We start from the raw sequence: 22,442 nt of genomic DNA on the forward strand, positions 1-22,442 counted from the left end.
AGTGTATTTCATTCTGGAATGTAATACCAACAGTGGATAAGAACAGGCTTTGGATGGCACACTATTTGCTGCAAACCAAGTGAGTTTGGAAATAAGACTATGAAAGCCAAAGCCAGCCATGTATTTGTCATGCAAAGCTGGTCCCCTCCTCCTGGCCTGTCTGCCCGAGCACAATGCATCTGCCTGCGTTCCCAGGCTCCCCTTGCTCTCTGTGTCCTGGCGGGGGGAGAGTAGCCCACTGGCCCTGACCAAACTGACCCTTGTCCTAGTGCAGCAAACACGCTCACATGCAGCTGGCCCCGGACCTCCAGTGATCATCAATATTCATGCCTCATACAAAATTCATTCTCAGCACCACAGACGATGAGACCAGAACGGTGGTGCTACATTCTCATTTCAAGAAAATTATAAAGAGACAGACTTGATGAAACAGGACTTTGTCTTGGGTAAAATTGCAGTCCTGATGGTTATTCTTGGTAAAAATACAAATGATATTAAAACATTATTTTTAAGTCTTGATTTATCGAAGAATGCAAAAGTAAGGAAGTAAATGTACTTCTAGCATTAAATTGGTGTTGTGTTTGAGTTGCATTCCAATATAAGTATTATTTTGTCATTAGAGATAATGTTTGCATTATTTAAAGCAGCATGTATGCAAAATACGTATATCTGCATTGTATCCCTGCTCCATTTCATAATAAGAAAAGCACTTGGAATGCCTGTTTACATTTTTGTATCATATGGATGATGACACTCAAATTTTAAAGAAGATGAAAGTACGTAACTATGAGATATTGTGATATACATTTGGTGATGTTAATGAAACGATACAATGACAATGGCTTGTTTTCAGTTTGGAGGAGATTCTGTTGACAGTCATTTCTGTGTGATTCCTGTCTATTGAGGCAGAATGTCCGCCTTCAAAAGGACAGCGTAGCTGGTCCGTTTTAACTGTGTGACACTGCTTTGTTTTCAAAGTGAAAACGCAGGCAAATTCCAAACTGAAGGCCGGACTTCATCTATATTGTCGCAGATGTATTTGGGTTTTCCCTTCCTGTACTTGGTTGTATGGTGAGGCATCCACTGTAAACAAACAAGTCACTTTTGTTTGGGTGGTTATGCTTTTCCCAGATGTGTTGTAGATCAGAGCTTATTTACAGAATAGTATTTGACATCTGTGTCTTCGTCGCACATTGTCTAACATTAATCAGTCCGACACTTGCAGGTTGTTTTAGTCTGTGACGAGATATCTTGCACGTTGGTCAACATTTTGTTATATTATTTTGAACAGCTGTATGACATCATGTTGTTTTAATGCTGACATACAGTATACATATAACTAAATATTCATCTCTTTTTATGAAGTCATTATTTTTCCGTTTGTAATATATACTATTTTTGTTTTATACTATATTTCATTATAGGCTACTTATCTACTCGTACCTTGACCTTGTATCATAAACATATCAGTGGTATAGTTAAGTCACCATGATGAGTCCTGGGGCCGGTTGCATAAACTGCATAGTCTCGTCTTAGAAGTTAGTCTTCCAATATTTTTTTTCAATATACTTCTTTAATTAAGTTACACAAAAAGTCAGATTGGCCTAATTGAAATATAAAGAGTTATGCTGATTATTCCCGACTAATTGCTAAGTTTATGCAACTGGGTAAACGATCAAATTTTTGGTTGCGATTCAAACACTAGTAAGTTGCCTACCTAGACAGCATCACTAGGCATTAAAGATACGTCGAAAGTCAGCTCAGTTTACAAACACACAAGTCTATCTGTTTCGGAACGCGCACATGATGCTCAAAATGCGGTATATTTCCATGATGCCCAAAAATAAACTCTAGGTAGACATTAGGATTTGAAACACAGCCTATATGTGGCCACCATTTTGGAGGTGAGTGTGTTGGTTTGGAGGAAGTGCTCTGTACGCGGCGTCTGAGCTCTTCCTGCAGTTACAGGGATGAATGCATGAATGCGAGAGAAGAAAATGGCGATTGAGCAGGACAAATATTTCCCCTCCTCTAATCTGCAAATGTGTTGAATTTCTACAGCCTTATTGTTTGCTTTCACTTCATCTCTACTGCACTTTAAACTACGAGAGGTGAGTTTGGCTATTTCCATCGTGTTTTGTTTGATTTCGAGCGGTATAAATGTATTCATCAGTTTATCTGCGATATCTAAGCTGAGCTCAGCACTGAAGATAAATGGATGGATATTTCTGGATCGCTTTCTTACGCATGCTGGTTAATCGCATTTATAACAGTAGCACGACATTTGCTGTTTGTTTAAGGAGAAAAGGCGAAGTGATTTTTTTCTGTTGTGAATTTCTTGAACGTTGATCTGCATTCACGTAATGGCATCGGAGTGACATTGCTTTTGGTTTCATAAAACGTAAAGCTACTGTTACTAATTCATTTTTTTACAACGTACATATTATTTCATCCGATGTTAGTGGAGTTTTGCATATGTTAATGAAGTGTTCTTCCTTGGTGTAATTTTGGAAGATGTTGGTTTAATTTGGGTGTTTGATTCGACGTCCTGCAACTCGTTTTTCGGACAGGTAGCAAACAAGAACAAGAACGGGCTTTGTAAGATAGTAAAGTCGCTTAAAATGCGACTATGTGCTTATTTCGATAAAGTACGTTGTAACGAAGTGTTTAATTCGTAAATCGGTCAGGGGGGAGAGAGGTTTTACTAGCCAGCTGGGTTGTTAGCACTCTTAACTTAGCTCGGCTGCTGAATTGCGCACATCGGGACAGATGCTTTCATTTACAGAGAATGCAATTTTTGGAAAACGACGAAGTGTAACTTTGCCATTTTACCAATTAAACACCCCTGACGACTTGGACAATCGCGTGCATGGTTGTTTTCTATTTTGTTTTAAAGAAACGTTGCGCAGTCACTGTTGCTAGCACAGACTCGACTTAGAAAACGGGGAGAAAATATGTCCGACACTCAACAAGAAGCAAACAACGAATAAAAGGGACTCAAATGCACCCTTTCGATAGTAAAAGTTGTTTGGAAAGATGCATTCGTGTCGGTGTAATGTTTTAAGGGCAGGTCAAGGTTGCTGGTTTGCCCCGTTAGCAGCAGTAGCAACTGAAGGCAGTGGTGGGGGAGGTGTCCCTGCTTTTTGCCAATGACCAGTCTTCACATTGTATATGAATTTAATATCGCTGCTAATAAAAAAACGTTTTTTTTCAGTAACGTTATGCTAAAATTAAGGGACTAACTTAAGGGAATGCTGCCTGTTAAATTTAAGCTGGATTGATTTACTTGTAAATCTAAATCACAATTACAAGCATTTAATGCATGAACAAGATGTATGTCTATGCATCTTTTCCCTCATTTCCAAGTATACATCCATGAGGAAAGCTAAATGAGGTGGTTGTGGTTTTATTTTGTGCTGTGGCTTGTGGCTTGTGATACGATGTTTGTGTCTACCGACATTGGTGTAAAATCAGCTCAAGTATTTGATGCATGCATAACTTCTGTATGTAGATGAAAAATAAGTCGTACATGTGTCCTACGGTGCGACAGCAAATATTAAGAAAAACTAGCAATAAAGAAGATTATCTTGTATTCTATTTGTATTATTAATAATTTACATTATATTATTAAAGGTTTGTTTTGATAGTTTTTTTGCTGTCACACCATAGGGCACATATACAGTTTATTTGTCAACTACACAGATACTGTTTCATCAGTGATGTAATGGAAGGATGTTTATATGTAGGCATATGTTTCTGTCCTTTGCCAACTTGTTGAAAAAGTTGCCTTGCGTCTGTGTATCAATAATTCACATTGTAGAGAGCATACATGATGATGCATTTTCATGTTTAGTCAAAGTTGTAATTTGTTTCTTTCCATCTAGAGAATTGGATGCTATTGCCACCAAAGACATTTGAAGAGAAGCAACACAGGTCAGTAGTAGTATTGTTACCTCTCTGTTTTCATTTTCAGGTGTGTGGATTGTACACTTGATTTTCTGAAGCTTGTGTCCATCTGGACTTTTCCTATTCATGCCTGTGCTGGGTTGACACTAACAAAGCAGCTGCTGCTGGTGTAAGCAAATGCAGCTCCCCTTGAATTAAAGGGTCTCGCAGTGCTGACTAAGCTCTGGCGTTTTAAAATGTTCAACAAAAACAATGTGTTGCTTTTTGTAAGACTGCCATATTGTAGTCATGAGTCATAAGCCCTTGCTTTCACTGTTTATATCTGGCTGAGCTTGTTTGTTGTAACAGATAACAATTACTGATCAGAAAGTCAAGAATGCTTTCAGTTTGATTTGTTTTTGTTTTGTTGCGGTGCGGTGCTAAGAAGCATTGGCATATTGCTTAACTGGATTGCTAAGTTAATCATAGACAGTCTGAGTTTTTCCTTATCAGGGAAATGAACATTGGCCTGCGTAGTCATAACCATGTCCACGCCTTACAATGCCAGGGACTTACTAGACCATAACACTTTTGCATTCAGAGTTTGATGTAACAGGACAAATATTCATATGGATAAATGGCCTCTTAATTCGTTTTGAGAAAAGCCTCATGTAAGGTTTTGATGATTAACAGTGTTCAGAGGAGTTGATGTGTTTTTTATTCAACGTTAAGTAATGCTAATGTATACATAATCCTGTGATGGTATGATTGCGACTGGTCATCTTTTCAGCTGGATATATTGTTGGTGCTTCATAAATGGATGCCTCTCTGTCTTTGTGTGTTTGTGTATGGGAGGCTTCTGTTGTTGAGATGGCCATCTGGTTAAACACTTTAAGGAGAAGAGGTTGTTCCTGGGGGATGGGCAGGGCTGTATCAAGCTATCTTGATTGGGTGACTTTACCCCCTGGTAGGCCTGTCTTGATAGTCAATTTATTGACTTATCGCACGATATATAAACTTAACGGCGGTAGTTTTTGTTGATCCAATATATATCGCCATTGTGTTTATATATGTGTTTGTTTACATGAAAATGAATGACATCAAGTCATCAACATTTTATCTGATCACGCTGTCTCTGTTAGTGCTGCTCTGTGTTACTTTAATGCAAAAAGAGAACATAGTATCATTCAAAAACTTCGTTTTCAGTCCAAATGAGAAAATAAGGACTATATTCACATAATACACCCTTCAAAAGATGTATAGTGAGATTTTAGATGCTTGCGTAATGTTGCCTGGTCCCAATATGTTTAAAGTACATGGACGATCAAGAAGTTTTTTAACTGTTTTTGTGGTTGTTGTTTTTCTGCGGGTTGAGAGGAGAAATATTGTTCATCAGATGTTGATACTTGGGCTGTGTAAAGTCATTTGAACTAGTTTTTGGATAGCCATTGGACTGAATTTGTGACGCGAATCTGGCAACCCTAGCTTTGCGCTTGTGCAGACGTTTTGTTCAAAATATATTTCACGTACATGTAAACAAAAATTTTAATCGTATTGCAACATTTAGGGAGGGCAAGAGCTTGCACATGGAGAAAGCTTGTGTGGGAAACCTTTCGTTAAATCATGATAATCTCAATCAGTCTACTTTGTCAATAACATCTGTGACTGTTGACATTTACGTGGAAAGGCAAGTACACCGAGGAACGCATATTCAAAACACCACCACCTTTAATTCGTTCACTGTCATGTGAGGGAGGCGCTGTCGAGGCGTTGCACGCAACATGAGAGAGAGAGGAGCTGAGTGCTCGAAACTCCACAGTGAATTAAGCTGTTTTCAATAGTAAAATAAAAATGTAAATGGGAATCATGAAATGTCTATTTACGGAGGCCATTGTTGATGGTGTGTGAGGGCGCCATGAATAAATCAATATGGGAAACAGACAATAATATGTTGTTATGAGCGTTACTGTTTATAATTTTTTTTTGTTATGAAACTATTGTGGAACAAATTAGACTGGTGAACCGCCATTTAATGAATGAATGAGAAACACAGTATGAACTACACAATTTTTTTACCTTAAAATGCTTGATGAAGACATGTTACATGTTGACTAATTTGTTATTTTTGTCAAATTACGTAGTTATTATTGTAATGTCATAAAATCAAAATAGATCCCCAGTCGAGTCCCATTGCTTATTCCTGGTCTTGTTGTGCACACAGCAGTTTTTTTATAACCTTTCAACAAAATGTTATTAATTGCCTCTTCTCTGAAATACATTTTTCCTTTCATTTTCAAGCCTTTTCCTCCAACCACCATTTATAAAACCTGTTCCTTTTTTTGATCCCTTCTATTTAAAATTAGTTGCACTATGAAATGCAGCATACTATAGGATGAAATAGGTTTTATTACCAGTTTCATGTTTACTTTAGCCAAGAGTGATACATCTAGCATCAGTCCCATAAAGATATAAAGATCTTTTTTTAGCGACCCAGCGATCCCCCAATACAAAGTATCAACCTGCTGACATAATATAACATAAGTTGCGTTTAAATCCTGTTAATGTAAAAATTGTGAACACAAGTCTAGTGGTTTATAGAAGCTTTTCTGCTAAATTTGTGGTTAATTTCAGGGAGAGAACTGACCTACTATATAAATGTTGTATATTTCGCTTAAAATTACAAGTCAGTGACTGGGTTCAGTGTGTAGATAGTCAGTGAAAAGCATCTGCTGGTTGATCAACAGAAGTTGTTGGCTCCTTATGGGAGTTATTTCCAAGTTTAATCCGTTAATGAGATTACAAGAAGCTTTCTCCGTTTTACTAAATGCGTTACTGTAACTGCATCATATATTTAAAGATGTAGCTGTGGGTGACTGTTAAACTTGATAAAATGAAGCCAAGATATTATGTCTTATGTTTGATCCTTTCATTTTCAGGGAAATCGTTAATGGAGCGTGGATGGAAGACAGTGTAGAGCACAGTGGAATGACTGTAAGGAAGAGGGTGCTGGTGTAAAGGTAGGAATCGTTGTTTGTCTACAGGGATCAATTGTCAACAATACATTTTGTTTGGTCTTGGTAGTTACATATGTTTTGTTATCAGAGTGCTTTGCCTTGGTATGGATTACTGTGCCATGTTTGGAAAGTTAAGTGTCGTTTTAATTGAGGAACAAAAGCAAAGGTTTCTTATCATAAGTTACCCCTAGGGATGGGTACCGAGACCCGGTATTGAGAGAGCACCATGGCTAAATTATAAAAGACCGGAACATCAATAAGCTCCGCCCTTATCGGCAACATATATCTATTTGTGTGTCTAATTTCAATGGGATTAAACGATGTGACGCAACGCAGTTTCTACTCTCTTATATAAAAATAAAAAAATCAGTCCAAATAATAGGCCTATTTGATTGAGAGCTTAATCATTTGTCGCTTTACTTTCATACATAGGGCAAACTCTGTCCATTTAAATATATGTTGATGAAAAAAAAGCAGTGATCCAAAAAGCACTGATAGGAAAACCGCTTAAGTACCGGACGGTTAAGCAGTATCGATAAGAGTAGTAATACTGTTAAAATCTTAACGAAACCCATCCCAACTTGCCTTTCATGCAGTCTCAGTGGCATAGAAACTTGTCAGTGGGTGTAGCACTTTTCCACTGAGTGATGTGGAAAGGCTGATAGCTTCGGTCTTTATCTCATGACCTTGTCTTTGCTCTCGCAGTAGCTTAGGGCTCAAGCCAGCTGCAGGACTAGCACTCAGTTCAGTCTGCCAAATGCAACAGGGTTGTCTGCGTCTAATGCTTGCATTTTTGTGGTTTTGTAGATTGACAGTGCTTTTTGTGTTCAAACTGTAAAAAAAGAACTTAAAAATCAAAGCTTTTATTTAATAGCATGTATAAAGAAACTTGTTGTAACATGTATAAATACACAATAGAACGCTGATGTTCAGAGATAAACATGGCAAAAATCAAAGAATCATGTTTTCAGGATGCATCTCAACCACTTTCTGGTTACCCTGGGTGACTTTTTAACTTATCAGTTGGCCCAGATGTCCTTGTATCTTCAGTGAGATACTGAGTAAATTAAGCAATAACCTCTTGGCTTTATTGACTGCTCTGTGCACAGTAATATGTATCTCCTTTTTACATGACTTGATAAAGTACAATGACAGTTTATGTTTATTTAACAATTTCACTTGATCCAAAAAGAACAATCCGTAAAAGTCCCCATATGATGTTTTGAATTATGTATCTGTCTGCTTTTTTTTTTTAAAGTTTTGGCAAAACCTTGGGGTCATAAAATGGAAAACCTTCAAGAAATGATTTGTAGCGTCTGTGCTCTGCGACAAAGCTTTAGTTTGTTGACTAAATCACCTCGCTGTTGCTTGGCGATGTGTGTGCACAATACAGAGGAAGAACCGTTGGCAGAGATGGTTTGCATTTACTCATCTTAGCTGGAAAAAGCGCTTGAATGTGCCAAAAGCATAACTTCAGAGACTCCACTGTTCAGAGACTAGCCTGTCCTGTAGGCTGTAAAAGTTACAGATTACTGACACCAAATATGGAATGTCATTTCAAGTCAAGACCTGTTCATGCATGCTTGACATTTTCAAGACAAATTGCAGGCCTGATTATTTGGTTTTTATGGAAGTCTTTTGAAGGTTTTGGGTTCACTGCATTTGACAAATATTTGCTCGGGCACAAAATGTTAGTTTCTATTTTGCATGTTGTTTTGCGTTCGACTTTCTGGAATGCAATATAGAAAGATGTTTGTTGATAGATTGTTTAATCAGCATACATGCTTTCAGATTTTCCAGTCATGCAGGCTTGTCATTGAATGCTCCTCTGGTTCTTGCAGTGCAAAAGATCTGCAGGGTAGTCAACTTGTTGCAACGTGACCACCTGACTTCCTGACAGTTGTCATTCCACAACAAGCAAGTCGAAGCTGTTTGAACAGGAAGCTACCCCTAAGAAAACACAGAGCTGTTGTATGGTTACAGTATTCAGTGTTTCCCCTATGTTTTCAGCTTTGGGGGGGCGGGGTTTGAGCTATGTGCGGTCTCTATATTTTCTATATTTATATGCCTTTGTGGCGGATGTCTGGACAATACTTTTTCAAATAAATCATATTTAATCAATTGAGCCCAGTCTTATATGAATATAAATAGTGAACATCTAACGTTTTATCAGGCTTTTTATTTTATATTCAGATACCAACAATTTGTAGGCACTCGTGGTAAAGCGAAATCCTATTGGCCTATTTTAATAAAACTACTGACAACTAAATGTCACAACTGAAAATGATTTATCATGAGCAGAAGTACTTACAAAGTTACTAACAAGTAGCATTTTCATGCCATTCATACTAGAACTGATTCTAAATAATCCCAGATCAAAACATGAGTCATTATGAAATGCTCTTAACATGCTAATTATTAATGCTATTGATATTATTAATATCATTAATGCTAAATGTAGATACAAGACGTTATGGTTTATAATGCAAAAAACCTATATAGCAAACAGTAAACTGACTGACAGCCTAAAATACTTAATTACTGCTGCATTTCGTTTACTTACTGTGTTACAGTAAAAGTGTCCATTAATTTACCTGATATTGGTGTCTGCAGGTCTTTAAATGCGACACGTCTTTGGCGGGAGAAGCAGCATTTATGGAGCAGAAAGGGTTCAAATGAAATGCGTTTGGCACTATATGAAGATATTAAAGATATCGGCCAAATATAGTCAACATAAATTTCCCTGAGTGCGCGTGATGTGTACAGCTCATTTATGTAGACGCGCTGCTCAATTTAAACTACAGAAATTGTCTGATGATGTGAATTGTTCATTATGTCCCGCGGTCCGAATGGAACGAAGCCAAGCTGGGCGAAAACCTGTCATCCAGAGGTGACTGGACTGTTGCTGCTTGTCAGGGGCAGGGCGTGCGTTCTTTCTTTACTTAGCAATTTTCACCACCCTGGGAGCGTTTTAAAACGCAAATATTTTTATATGCTTGCTTTTCCGGTGTTTGACACGAAATATTGTCGGACACGCACTCTTTGTCCACTGGTCGGAATGTGCTTACCTGTGTGTGAGCGGAGCGCACGTCTGTGTGTGTGCACGCATCGGAGCGGAACTCGATACGGAGACCAAAGGAGAATTGTAAACGTACTGAAATGAAATGCCGCCGTATAAATAAGATAAAGACCAAAATGCTATTTAGTTTGTTTAATAAAATAAAAAGGTATAGACATGTTCTGTAGGAAAGGTAACCTTAAACGCTCTTCTCTTCTACTGTGATCTGACGCTATATATAAAATTAGATTAACTTGACCTTCAAGGGGGGCGGGTGGTGCTGTTGGAGGGGCGGAGCGCCCCCCTAAGGTACTGGTAGGGGAAATGCTGGTATTGTTTTACACCACTGTTTCCAATGAACTCCTCTTAAACCACTCAAATATTTAAGTAGACTTGAAGGAAAAGAGAAAAGAGCCCCCTCACAGAGCCCAGAGATGAAGTCACTCTTGAGGCCCCGCATAGGCAGTTGCAGGACCTGGCAGGGTTTTTTCTCAAACAGTAAAATGACACCGTGACTCTCCACTTTTTTCCACATGAAATGTGAAGAGAAGAAATAAAGCTGGAGATGTCTGTAGAGCTTTGGAAGAGAGGAAAGGAAATGAAAGCTGTTACCTGAAAGTAGACTTTGAGCTTTTTAATGCTCTCCAGATAACATTGTTTTGTATCGTGAACTCTTCTGGTCCCTTGTGTTGTCACATTCTTGGAAATTTTGTCTCTTTGCAGCTGTTATATGAAAGATAAAATTAATTGTGCTGTCTGTGTTTTGAGTACATGTATTTTTGTCACGGTACCACAATTTCAGTAGTCTGTACCAATACAAGTTAAATTCCATGATTCTTTGTACCAATTCAGTACCAAAGCAAAACACCAGTACATGCTAATTGAAACACAATTTAAGTCCAGGTTCCCGCGGATCCTTAAAAAGCATTAATTATTTTTTTATTTAGTAAAAATAATACACCTTTAGTTAAATATTTTAATACTTCATATAACGTTAAATTTATTGTTTTAATTTGGTGATGTTTTATTTATTCTTTGTGAATTCGCTCACTCGCATGACAATCTGCGGGTCGTGGCATTTCCACAGTGTTTTGGGTATACCATCTCCTACTGTGCGCGCAATGAAGAGAAAAGATGAGTAAATGTAAGTTTATTGTGATTTCACTGATTTTTTCGCACATGAGGAGGCGAATTTGGGTCACAAGGTGTTGGGGAGTAGCTAAAGTAGCAACACTACTCACTTACTTAACTACATTTTTCAGTAGCTTGACGGTTGCTCAACTACGATTAAAAGAATGTAGCTTTTCAAGTAGTTAATAACTTTTTTAAGAAAGTAGCTGTGCAGTGCGACCAAAAGCTACATTCTGTTCTGCCTTTAGAGCTGCTGTGTGAGGTCTTCTTCTTACTGCATCACAAACTGAAATGGTTAATTATCGCCATGTAATGCAGTAGTTATGTTCTTTGGTAATATGCTACACTGAGAAGGATGAACATGAGCGGGTAACTATTTAAAGTTCAACACCCCTAATCCTATTAAGTATTCAATATGAATATTATGTAATGAAAACAATAAATAAATGATACACTTATACTAGTATTGTATACATTGTTTTAAACTTCTTAATTTAAAACATTAGACATTAACACATACAGTGCATCCGTAAAATATTCACAGCGCTTCACTTTTTCCACATTTTGTTATGTAACAGCCATATTCCCAAATTGTAGATCTGTAGCTGTGGATCAGACCTGCAAATTGTTGAGGTAGGATTTTAGCCCATTCTTCCTGGCAGAACTGCTTTGGCTCTGTCACAGTCTTTGGACGTCTTGTGTATGCCCCTGTTCAAGTTAATCCATAGCATCTCTATTGGGTTGAGGTCTGGGCTCTGACTTGGCCACTCCAAAAGGCGGATTTAGTTTTTCTGAAGCCATTCTGTTGTGGACTTGCTCCGGTGTGTTGGGTCGCTGTCCTGTTGCATCACCCTACATAGTCTCAGCTGACAGACAAGTCTTTTTGAGTTTGATGCTACAAGCTTGGCACACCTATTTTTGGGGAGGTTCTCCCATTCTACTTTGCAGGACCTCTCATGCTCCATCAGGTTGGATCGGGAGCGTCTGTGCACAGCCACTTTCAGATCTCTCCAGAGATGTTCAAACGGGTTCAAGTCTGGACTCTGGCTGGGCCCCTCAAGGACATTCACAGAGTTGTCCTATAGCCACTTCTTTGTCATCTTGCCTTGGTGCTTAGGGTCATTGTCCTGTTGGAAGATGAACCTTCGACCCCAGTCTAAGGTGGAGAGCGCTCTGGAGCAGGTTTTCAATCGAGGATGTCTCTGTACATTTCTGCATTCATCTTTCCATCGATCCTGACTAGTCTCCCAGTTCCTGCCGCTAAAAAACATCCCCACAGCATGATGCTGCCACCACCATGGTTCACTGTAGGGATGGTATTGGCTAGGTGATGAGCGATGCTGGATTCCTCCAGACATGACTCTTGCCATTCAGGCCAAAGAGTTCAATCTTTGTTTCATAAGACCAGAGAATTTTGTTGGTCTCAGACTCATGGTCTAAGTCCACTTCAGGTGCCTTTATTTCAAACTCCAGGCTGGCTGTCATGTGCCTTTTACGGAGGAGTGGCTTCCGTCTGGCCACTCTGCCATATAGGCCTGATTGATGGAGTGCTGCAGAGATGGTTGTTCTTCTGGAAGGTTCTCCTCTCTCCACAGAGCCATGCTGGAGCTCTGTCAGAGTGACCATCGGGTTCTTGGTCACCTCCCTGACTAAGGCCCTTCCCCTACGATCGCTCGGTTTGGCCGGGAAGCCAGCTCTAGGAAGAGTCCTGGTGGTTCCTAACTTCTACCATTTATGGATGATGGAGGCCACTGTGCTCATTGGGACCTTCAATGCTGCAGAAATATTTCTGTTCCCTTCACCAGTTCTGTGCCTAGATACAATCCTGTCTCGGAGGTCTACAGACATTCCTTGGACTTCATGGCTTGGTTTGTGCTCTGACATGTACTGTTAACTGTGGGACCTTATATAGAGAGGTGTGTGCCTTTCTAAATCATGCCCAATCAACTAAATTGACCAGAGGTGGACTCCAATCAATTTGTAGAAACATCTCAAGGAAGATCACTGGAAACAGGATGCACCTTAGCTCAATTTTGTGTGTCATGGCAAAGGCTGTGAATACTTATATACATGTGCGTTTATCGTTTTTTATTATTAAAACAGTTGCAAAGATTTCAAACAAACTTCTTTCATGTTGTCATTATGGGGTATTGTTTGTAGATTTTGAGGAAAATTGTTAATTTAATCCAGTTTGGATTACGCTGTAACATGACAAAATGTGGAAAAAGTGAAGCGCTGTGAATACTTTAAGGATGCACTGTTCCTTGGGTGTGTCACATCACATGAAATACTGTTGTATACTTTAGTATTTCCTATAGTAGATTGTAGTTTTTTACAGTTGTAGGATATTATGGTAACGATAACACTCTATTAACATATACTACAGTATTATTCTGTAGGATTAGCTATAGTTAATTTATACACTTTGTAGTATACTTAAATATTAACTGTGGTAAAGTAAAAAGAAACAGTACAGGAAATGTATTCTACTGTTTCATAAAATGAATACTAGGCTATACTTCTGTATTTTTGTCTGATTGTCATTAAAAATTTTCTAGCTTCTTTGTTCTGCCATCTGCCATACTAAAAAATCTAAGTAAAACTCTGAGAAGACACCAGAAGAGCAGCAGCTAGATGAGCTGGATAAGGGAATTAGGAAAAAGGCTTCAGACAAACATGATGTTCCTATTTGGATGTATCTGTTTTGATTCCTTCATTCTTCGGAGTAAAACTTTGGACATGTGCAGGGTTTGACATTAAGCATTGTCATGTGGTTGTCCAACGGACAAGTACATTTGTCATTCACTTCTCTGAGTACAAAAATTACTTGTACAAAGAAAAATAATAATATATATATTTCATTTGAAATATAATAATCAATATAATTGTTTCGGATTTAGTGAAGTTAAAATGCTTGGGAGTAAATTTGACCAGTGTCCGCTTTGGCCGCCTGAATTTGGTTATAGGCCTACTCTCCGTGACTGCTATAAAACAAAGGCAAGCAGTAATTATTATTCGTCTTAAGGCTGTAAGTTTACTCATAGCACTGGTGCTAGAGAGGTTTAAAGTTTGGTAGCACAGGCAGAAATGTGCAAGAGTAGTTCAATATGAATAGACAGATAAAAAGACAAAAGACATTAAAGGTGGGGTGTCCGACTTCTCTTAGCCGTTGTTGATGTTCTAATCACCAAAACAAACATCTCCTACCCCCATTTTTTGCTTTCGTCAGCGCTCGGCAAATGTCCGTCCTTAGCACCTTACTGCTGATTGGCTACAAGGTTGTTTTGATACTCAGACTGACTCAGTTGTCTTAAGTGCAATTTGGAAACGGTTACCTCGCCTTTTTATGTTCAGATGGATAAATTAGAGCCATATCATTTTTAGATTTCCTATATTTGTTTTAATATTTCTAAATTCTGTGTTTTTCCTTGTTTTACTGTACAATACTGGTATATTTGTCAACATAAATTACTGTACTATACTATAGTTTTACTATAATCTGCAAGATGTTGGAAAACATGGAAGGAATCCCGAAAGCCATCAATATGGCACCGGTACCTATGTACCCGGTACCTATGTACCCGGTACCTATGTACCCGGTACCTATGTACCCGGTACCTATGTACCCGGTACCTATGTACCCGGTACCTATGTACCCGGTACCTATGTACCCGGTACCTATGTACCCGGTACCTATGTACCCGGTACCTATGTACCCGGTATGTAACTGGACGAAATCAAAACGCAGATTTCGGTGCCTCATTTCTGGTATAATGTTTTATCTTCGGACAAGTAATATTTTACTCCGACAAGTAAATAACAAATTAATTAATGGCAAACCCTGTCAGTTCTATTAAATTTTGTCAATTCATGCATCAACTAATATCCTCTTAAACCTGGCCTATAGTTTATGGTTAATCTGTCTAATATTGATATGGTTACCATGATTTATTGATTTTCTTTATTAAATTATGCAGAAGATAAGGTGCTTTAAAAAATAATCTCATATTAAATTGAAATTGCATTGATAAATAAAACAACCCTTATTGTCACCGCAATATTATGATAAGACATTACATTAGCACTATTGACGTGCACCATCAGTACACGCGTTTCATTGATTATAAACACGTACGATAGTTGTGTCCGAGTTCACAATGCAGAAGCGGTGTGGTGTCATTTGCCTGTCAAATTAGCGCTTTACAGCTTTAACAGATTGAACAGAAGTTCCGAAATATATGAGAATGGACTTAATTTGAACAACTCCTTTCATGCCTACTCTGAACTCATCAGAAGGGAGACAGAGAATGCTCTGATTTTTAACTTAGTCTTGAAAGAAAGACAAAAGTACATATTTGATTAAGACCCTAACAGTTTTTTATGATTCAGATGTAACTTTTCTTCTATCGCTTCTGCTGCCTGAATAGATGTTTTTGTCTACACGCAGGTTAAATGGCAATAGGCGGGAGCTTCAATGAGTCTGCGCAGCTTAAAGAGAACATTGGTTGTAATATTTCTGTAGCCATCCTTTACATTTTATCAAAAAGTTGACGGAGTAAATTTTTATTAGCGGCCCCCTTGCAGGACCCCCGGTTGAAGACCCATGGTTTAGATTATTACCATAGTATTGTAGTTCTCCCATACTATATTGTCTAGAAGAGGTCTATACTTAACAGTATTTTTTTATAACAGTCGAACTAGGGCTGGGCGATCTTCCAAAAAAAGCATATCTCGATCTTCATAACAAGAATCTATGGCTGTACTTTAAACCTCTGTAGCACCAACGTTACGTGCAAAAAATGTAGTTTTGTTGCACAGTCCTAACAGTTATATAAAACTTACAAACAGTACAATATAAAACGTCTGTTATCATCTTTAAAAACCACAAATGCAGGTAATCACAGAAATAACCTGGTTATCAACACAGAACATTAATGTTATATACACTCACCTAAAGGATTATTAGGAACACCATACTAATACTGTGTTTGAACCCCTTTCGCCTTCAGAACTGCCTTAATTCTACATGGCATTGATTCAACGAGGTGCAGAAAACATTCTTTAGAAATGTTGGCCCATATTGATAGGATAGCATCTTGCAGTTGATGGAGATTTGTGGGATGCACGAAGCTCCCGTTCCACCACATCCCAAAGATGCTCTATTGGGTTGAGATCTGGTGTCTGTGGGGGCCATTTTAGTACAGTGAACTCATTGTCATGTTCAAGAAACCAATTTGAAATGGTTTGAGCTTTTTGACATGGTGCATTATCCTGCTGGAAGTAGCCATCAGAGGATGGGTACATGGTGGTCATAAAGGGATGGACATGGTCAGAAACAATGCTCAGGTAGGCCGTGGCATTTAAACGATGCCCAATTGGCACTAAGGGGCGTAAAGTGTCAAGAAAACATCCCCACACCATTACATCACCACCATAATTGCATTAATGAGAAATTGAACAGGTGTTCCTAATAATCCTGTAGGTGAGTGTACAAATGGATCAATTAGGGCCATATCATTTAAAAAAAAAAATTGTACTGTTTTTCATTTTTTACTATACTATAGCAATATATTTATTCACATAATAATACTGTAGTAGCCTATTCCGTAGTATTACTAGGCCTATAGTAAACTGCAGTAAAAATCCTAGATAATAGTGTTTTTGAACCTTACTACAGTAAATATTAAAGAAATTCCGCTGTTTATCTGTGCAAAACATCAAGCTAGATTTTGAAATAATTTATATAAAAATAAATTTCTTTTAAAAGTCATAAATGTAGCTCACATCAAAAATTTTACATTTTGAATTCTTATTTACATTGTGTTATAAGACTTGCAGTTGGAAATGATGATGCTTTAAGATGATTGCATGGACTCTGATACCCAATTTTACGACCTACTGTGATTAGTTGTGATAACTTGAAATAATAAAAGAAACTGATAAAACGAGAACCGTGCAATACATTGGTGGAAGGCTGAATGTTATACCATGATGTTTCTTTAATCACCGGAGGTAAATTTAGGTGCACTTTTTTTTTAGGGTAAATTTTGTTGTTTATAAAATGTATTATAAGAAACATGAATACCTTGAATTAGTATGCACACATATAAAGGGGGGAGTTCTGACTATATATATATATATATATGTTGAGTTCTCATTTTAAATAAATTACAGGTCAGTTGTCAAATGATTCCAGTCCCACTTAAGGATGGAGTTTGCGCAGAAGAACTTTTTAATTGTTTGTTTTACATTTGGCTTCTTCACGTAATCATAACCTAAACAATGTTTTTAATAAAGCTCTCAATATGACTCTTTTTCTTTGCTGTTGATACAGCTTTGTTTGATTTGATTACGTGACTTCATTTGATAACATGATTGTGCCGAGAATGATTTTCGTAAATTGGTTTTATAGCAAAGTGGTTTGATTTGCATTTTCTTATTTTTATTTCAGTGCCAGAACATATCAAGTCCATTTTCAGCCAGCCTCAGTCTGCCAATTAGAACAGCAGCATCACCACTGTAATCTGCGCCATCAGCAATGCCAAGAGGGCCCAAGCCAGCGGCCAGCCCCAAGCCCTGCCTCGGTACCCGCTCTGTGAAGTTCCGCCGCATCTCTGTCAGCACAAACAGAAACAGCTGTTGAAGTGTGGGCAACCCCTCACGGTCATTGCTGTCACCCTGGGAACTCAAGTACAGCTCACCTCAAGCCAGCCAGGGGACCTTAAAATTGAGAGGCCTGTCCTACACTGCGCCCAAAGCCTCCTCTCAGGTACCAGTGCACTGCAAAATTACTGGAACTTAAAAATATTTTTTTTATAATGCATTGCAATTGATTATCATATCAATATGTAAAAGCACTACACAAATACATTTAAATTGAATTGAATAAAGCTCCTGTGTGTTTTCTGTTAGTGTCTTATGATGTTGCTCTTTGTTTTATAGGCATGGCTCCTATTCGGGATTCTGTCAGCCACTCCCCTAACCAAACAGGTGACACAATTTCTTTTCTGTTGTTTACGGTTTTGTGTAGCATGTGTATAAAATCCAGAAGTACAGTGCTTTTCTGTAGTTATATAGATTACAAGGTCTCCTTATGATCTTTGTGATAAATACTTCAATACTGTAGTCTGCAGTACCGACAGTATTGCCCAAGTACTGAAAGTGTAATTTTCTGTGGCTCTAAAAATAGCCATTTGCTTTGGCACTCCTTGTAAGAATAATGTCATAAGATCTTGGCATAGGTGCCCTGACTTGCCCTTTTTTACTTGCCAAACCTCAGTTTTCTTGTGTTATGTAAGGCCAAACTAGTTGCGCTGCCAACTGGTTCACATTGCTAACTTTTCAGAATTAATTTGTATAATGTAACCCAGAGCCTTGTGCCGGTTGCCATGAGTGGTACGTTTTTATTTTTATTTAAGATGGTTTATGACATTAAAATGAAATTTTATAATCCCACATCAGTGAAATTAAACAGAATCTCCTGTTTTATCACGTTAAGAAATCTGTTTAGTGAAGCTCTCTGTTTTTTGTCTTCTATATGCTGGTAACACAGCTGGAGAAAATTCCAGACTTTGCCAAAAAAACAGTGCTTCAGGAAGCTTGGCAGCCATCTTGCAAACAAGAGTGGGCTAGTACTAAAGGTTATTTTAAGAAAACAAGCAGTTGCGTTGGCATTATAGGTAAATGCCACCATATTGGCCGCATCCGTGCAAATGAACAAACTTGCAGAGACACATCCTTCTCCGTGTTACTGCTAAGTGACTGTCTGTCATCCTCTCGATCTCTTGGCATGTAACGCGATCATGCTGCTGCTACAAAATGGTGGCAGCTCTATTAATGTTTCAGTCTGGCTTGAGTTAGACACCTCTCAGCAGGACGTAGTTGGGTTCTATGGGCAGTAAGCCATTGTTAAGTTATCCATAAATAGATCAGTTATTACAAATGTTACAGTTTTCAGTGCATTGCCCATAACAGTTTTTTGCTGTGCACTGTGTTGGCTTGTATTACCTTTTTTGGATATAATGGTTAATTTAAAGGATTTAGGGAGACAAAGTATGTATATGCATTCTTGATTTTACAAATCTTCAATGTTACGCTTTTATAGTTTTATTTTTCAGGCTCATTAAATGCAAAGCTGGAACATAAAAACTGACACGCGTCTTGGAATCTATTGTGCAATGAATTTTGCTTTACCTAGTTGTCATTTTTTCTTGTTCTTGTTTTTTTAAACAAAAATCTATTTATTCTCATTTGAACAAATCGTCTGCTTGCTTTCAGAACTGATTTGACCTTTTATTTATCCCTACAGGTTTAGAACATGCTGGACTGGAATCGCAGTATGAAAATTCGCCATGGAGCACTAGTTCACCTTGCAGTGACTCCAACAGCAACTGGGGAAAGGTCATTGTAGATAAGGGACCCTGGCCCTCCATCACTGGTAGTGACCCAGAGTTAGCCTCAGAATGTATGGATGCTGACTCGGCCTCCAGCTCTGGGTCTGAGAAAAATCTTAGTATGATGGCATCCGGAAACACTGCCGGTGACAACAATGGCAATAGACAAGGAAGCAGTCAAGGTTCTCATTTCATGGTTGCAAATGGCAGCAATAATGTGGGTAACGGGAGTGTTAAGGGGCCTTGGGGTGTATCCAATGGCTCGATGCTAAGCACATGTCAAGGCTCTGTGGAAGGCCCTAGCAGCAAGCTGGTAGAAAGCAGCCATGGCAAAATTAACGCATGGGGTACCCAAGGTTCCTCAACCAATGTAGATTTAAATCCAAGCACTTTGAACCCAAATGCCAACCATGGTGCCTGGCCCGTTCTTCAGAACACTGGGCCCAACCCCCATGGGCCTGTTGGGAATGGGATTGGTGGCACCAACAGTCAACAAAGCACCATAGGTCAAACACCCAGCATGCAGAGTATCAACTCTAAAATGTCCTGGGGATGCCTGCAAGAAAATACGTCTGAAGTTGAAGTCAATGGTACAAGCAAGGTTCCAAGTGGGCAGCCTCAAAACCTTAACACTGAATTTAACGGACCAAATAACACTACTAACACGATGACCTCTAGTTTACCAAACTCTACAGGTTCAATACAGTTGAATGAACAGCCCCCAGGGCACAGAGCCTGGCCTGTGAACACAGGGAGCTCTTCTCAGCTCCCTATTTCTTCAGTCTCTAATGGCACTTCCATTTCTCAACATGGCAACAGTGAGGGAATTAACAGCGGGTCTTATGGTACAGCATGGGGCATTCCACCCAGCACTAATTACTCTGGAGACAAATGTCCCAACCCTAAAGGCCAAGCTGTGGGTGACACTGTGAATGCAACTCTAATGCAGTCTGGAGCTAATGGTTCCTCTGTGAGTGCTGCTACTATAAAGCATAATAATAATGGGATGGGCGGTCGCGGAGGAGGTTGGGACTCCGCGTCCACTACCTCACAAAATATATCTTGGGGAGCTGGCAACGGTGTGGGCCAAGCTGGGGTCCCTCGCCCTTGGGGGAATGCCTCCTCCTCCTCTTCTTCCTCTTCCTCATCCTCTTTAAACACTGGCACTAAGGTCTCAAATGGGGAGTGGAATACTTTGCCCACCAACAGTCAGCATTCCAATGAGGGCACGAACGAGGGCAGGAAGGGAACAAATGGTTGGAAGTCCTTGGAAGATGATGCTCTCGGTATTAGGAGCTCCGGTCAGCCATCACAAGGCAGCACATGGAACAAATCAACAGGCAGTGAAGGAAGCGGTGAGAGCTCAGGAGAATGTAGCGATAAGGATGGACAGCGCAGCAACAACAGAAGAAGGAATAACCCACCGGGGATGATAAATGCAGATCCCACTAAAAACGACATGGACCCCAGGGTCCTGTCCAACACAGGATGGGGACAAACCCCAGTACGTCAGAACACTGCCTGGGACGTAACCACCTCTGATAAAAAGCAAGGAAATAAGCAGGTGGGCTGGGGTGGCCCTCCACCTCAGAAGTCTAACTCAGGTGGGTGGGGAGATGGACCCAGCACCAACAGTAGCGAGCCTTCTGTGTCCAGATGGACCGAACCTACGAAACCTTCAACAGGCTGGGGGGAAACCAAAGGCCCTGTTGGGCAAAGTGGTTGGGAGGATGCTTCTGTTACAATGAACAATAACAGTTCCTCATGGAACAGCGGGAAGGATGAAAAGTCCTCCTGGAATAACACGCAGAAGGCAAAGCAAGGATGGGGTGGTCACTCAGCTGGAGAAGGATGGAGTGGAGAAGGCCCAAAAGGAAACCATTGGGAAGAGCCCCAGAAATCTGGTTCCGGTGGCTGGGACAGTGACAGCGATCGCTCAGGATCAGGCTGGAGCGAGCCTGGGCGCTGCAGAACAAGCAACAACTGGGGAGGTGGCAGCGGAGGCACAAACACTCCTGACCAGAGTGGTCCAAACACAGGATGGGGTGAACCAACCAAGAGCAACCATCAAAACCAAACCTGGGGAGAGCCAATGAAAGCAACCCACTCCAATTCTACTTGGGGTGACACTGCAAAACCGAACAACTCTTCAGAGTGGGGCAAATCCCAAGATTCCAGCATGGGAAAATTCAGGAGTGGGAATGCCTCTCAGACTGGAGCCCCGGGTCAAAACAAGCCTACAGGATGGCTGGGAGGCCCAATCCCTACTGCCTCTAAAGAAGAAGAATCCACTGGATGGGAAGACCCATCTCCTGAATCCATTAGGCGTAGAATGGAGATTGATGATGGTACTTCAGCATGGGGAGATCCCAAAAAAACCAATTACAGCAATGTAAACATGTGGAACAAGAACACTGCCGGAGAGCAGGATGGTATGCCGGTTTCACAGCCCCCACAAGCCCAAAGCTCCATGGCTCCAAAAGAAAAGAACTGCAGCTCAGGTAGGTGTCTTCCTTGTTTTGGTGCTGTGCCTTGGCAATTATTACTCACCTCTCGTATTTATCTATAGCCATGCAGTCATCCCTTTGGAATTTCTCTGGATGTGCTTTTCCCCCTCCCTCTACTTTCCTCTAATACCAATTGCACTGAAAGTTCAGAACTTACAACTAATTGCTTATGTATTGTGCATTTGTGCAGAGAATTTATTATAAATTTGTAGAAATGCCAATAATACTATCCAATTTCTGTCCTTGATCAATTATTTGCTAAACGTATAGTATAGACTAAAAGTGTATCCGCAAATTTTTTCCAATTCACTTGGCTGTGGATGAGCGGAGCTCAGGGGAAAAATAGGCTTGGGTTACATTTAAGCTGATGGTGTAGTCATGTGGCAGGAACTAGAGCAGGAGGAGACACATGAACAGGGCTATTTTTGACGGAAGTATTTAGGGCATATGCTGG

General features: G+C 39.6%; 1 protein-coding gene across 3 annotated transcripts in view; it reads left to right on the top strand.

Annotated features, from left to right (window-relative positions):
• Window positions 1-1,663: 1,663 nt before the first annotated feature.
• The window catches only part of LOC130425708 (trinucleotide repeat-containing gene 6A protein-like), a 31,317-nt gene continuing 10,538 nt past the window's right edge, over window positions 1,664-22,442 (top strand). For 2 of the 3 annotated variants that reach the window (XM_056752079.1, XM_056752080.1), the window contains exons 1-6: window positions 1,664-2,111; window positions 3,885-3,933; window positions 6,822-6,902; window positions 17,540-17,857; window positions 18,031-18,078; window positions 19,397-21,982. In XM_056752079.1, coding sequence (XP_056608057.1) covers window positions 18,033-18,078; window positions 19,397-21,982 — 2,632 coding nt within the window. In that variant the 5' untranslated portion in view covers window positions 1,664-2,111; window positions 3,885-3,933; window positions 6,822-6,902; window positions 17,540-17,857; window positions 18,031-18,032. The remainder of the gene's footprint in view (window positions 2,112-3,884; window positions 3,934-6,821; window positions 6,903-17,539; window positions 17,858-18,030; window positions 18,079-19,396; window positions 21,983-22,442) is intronic. The other variant, XM_056752081.1, reaches the window with a different exon arrangement.

The sequence above is a fragment of the Triplophysa dalaica genome, chromosome 7 (assembly GCF_015846415.1).
Source record: "Triplophysa dalaica isolate WHDGS20190420 chromosome 7, ASM1584641v1, whole genome shotgun sequence".
Lineage (NCBI taxonomy): Eukaryota > Metazoa > Chordata > Actinopteri > Cypriniformes > Nemacheilidae > Triplophysa > Triplophysa dalaica.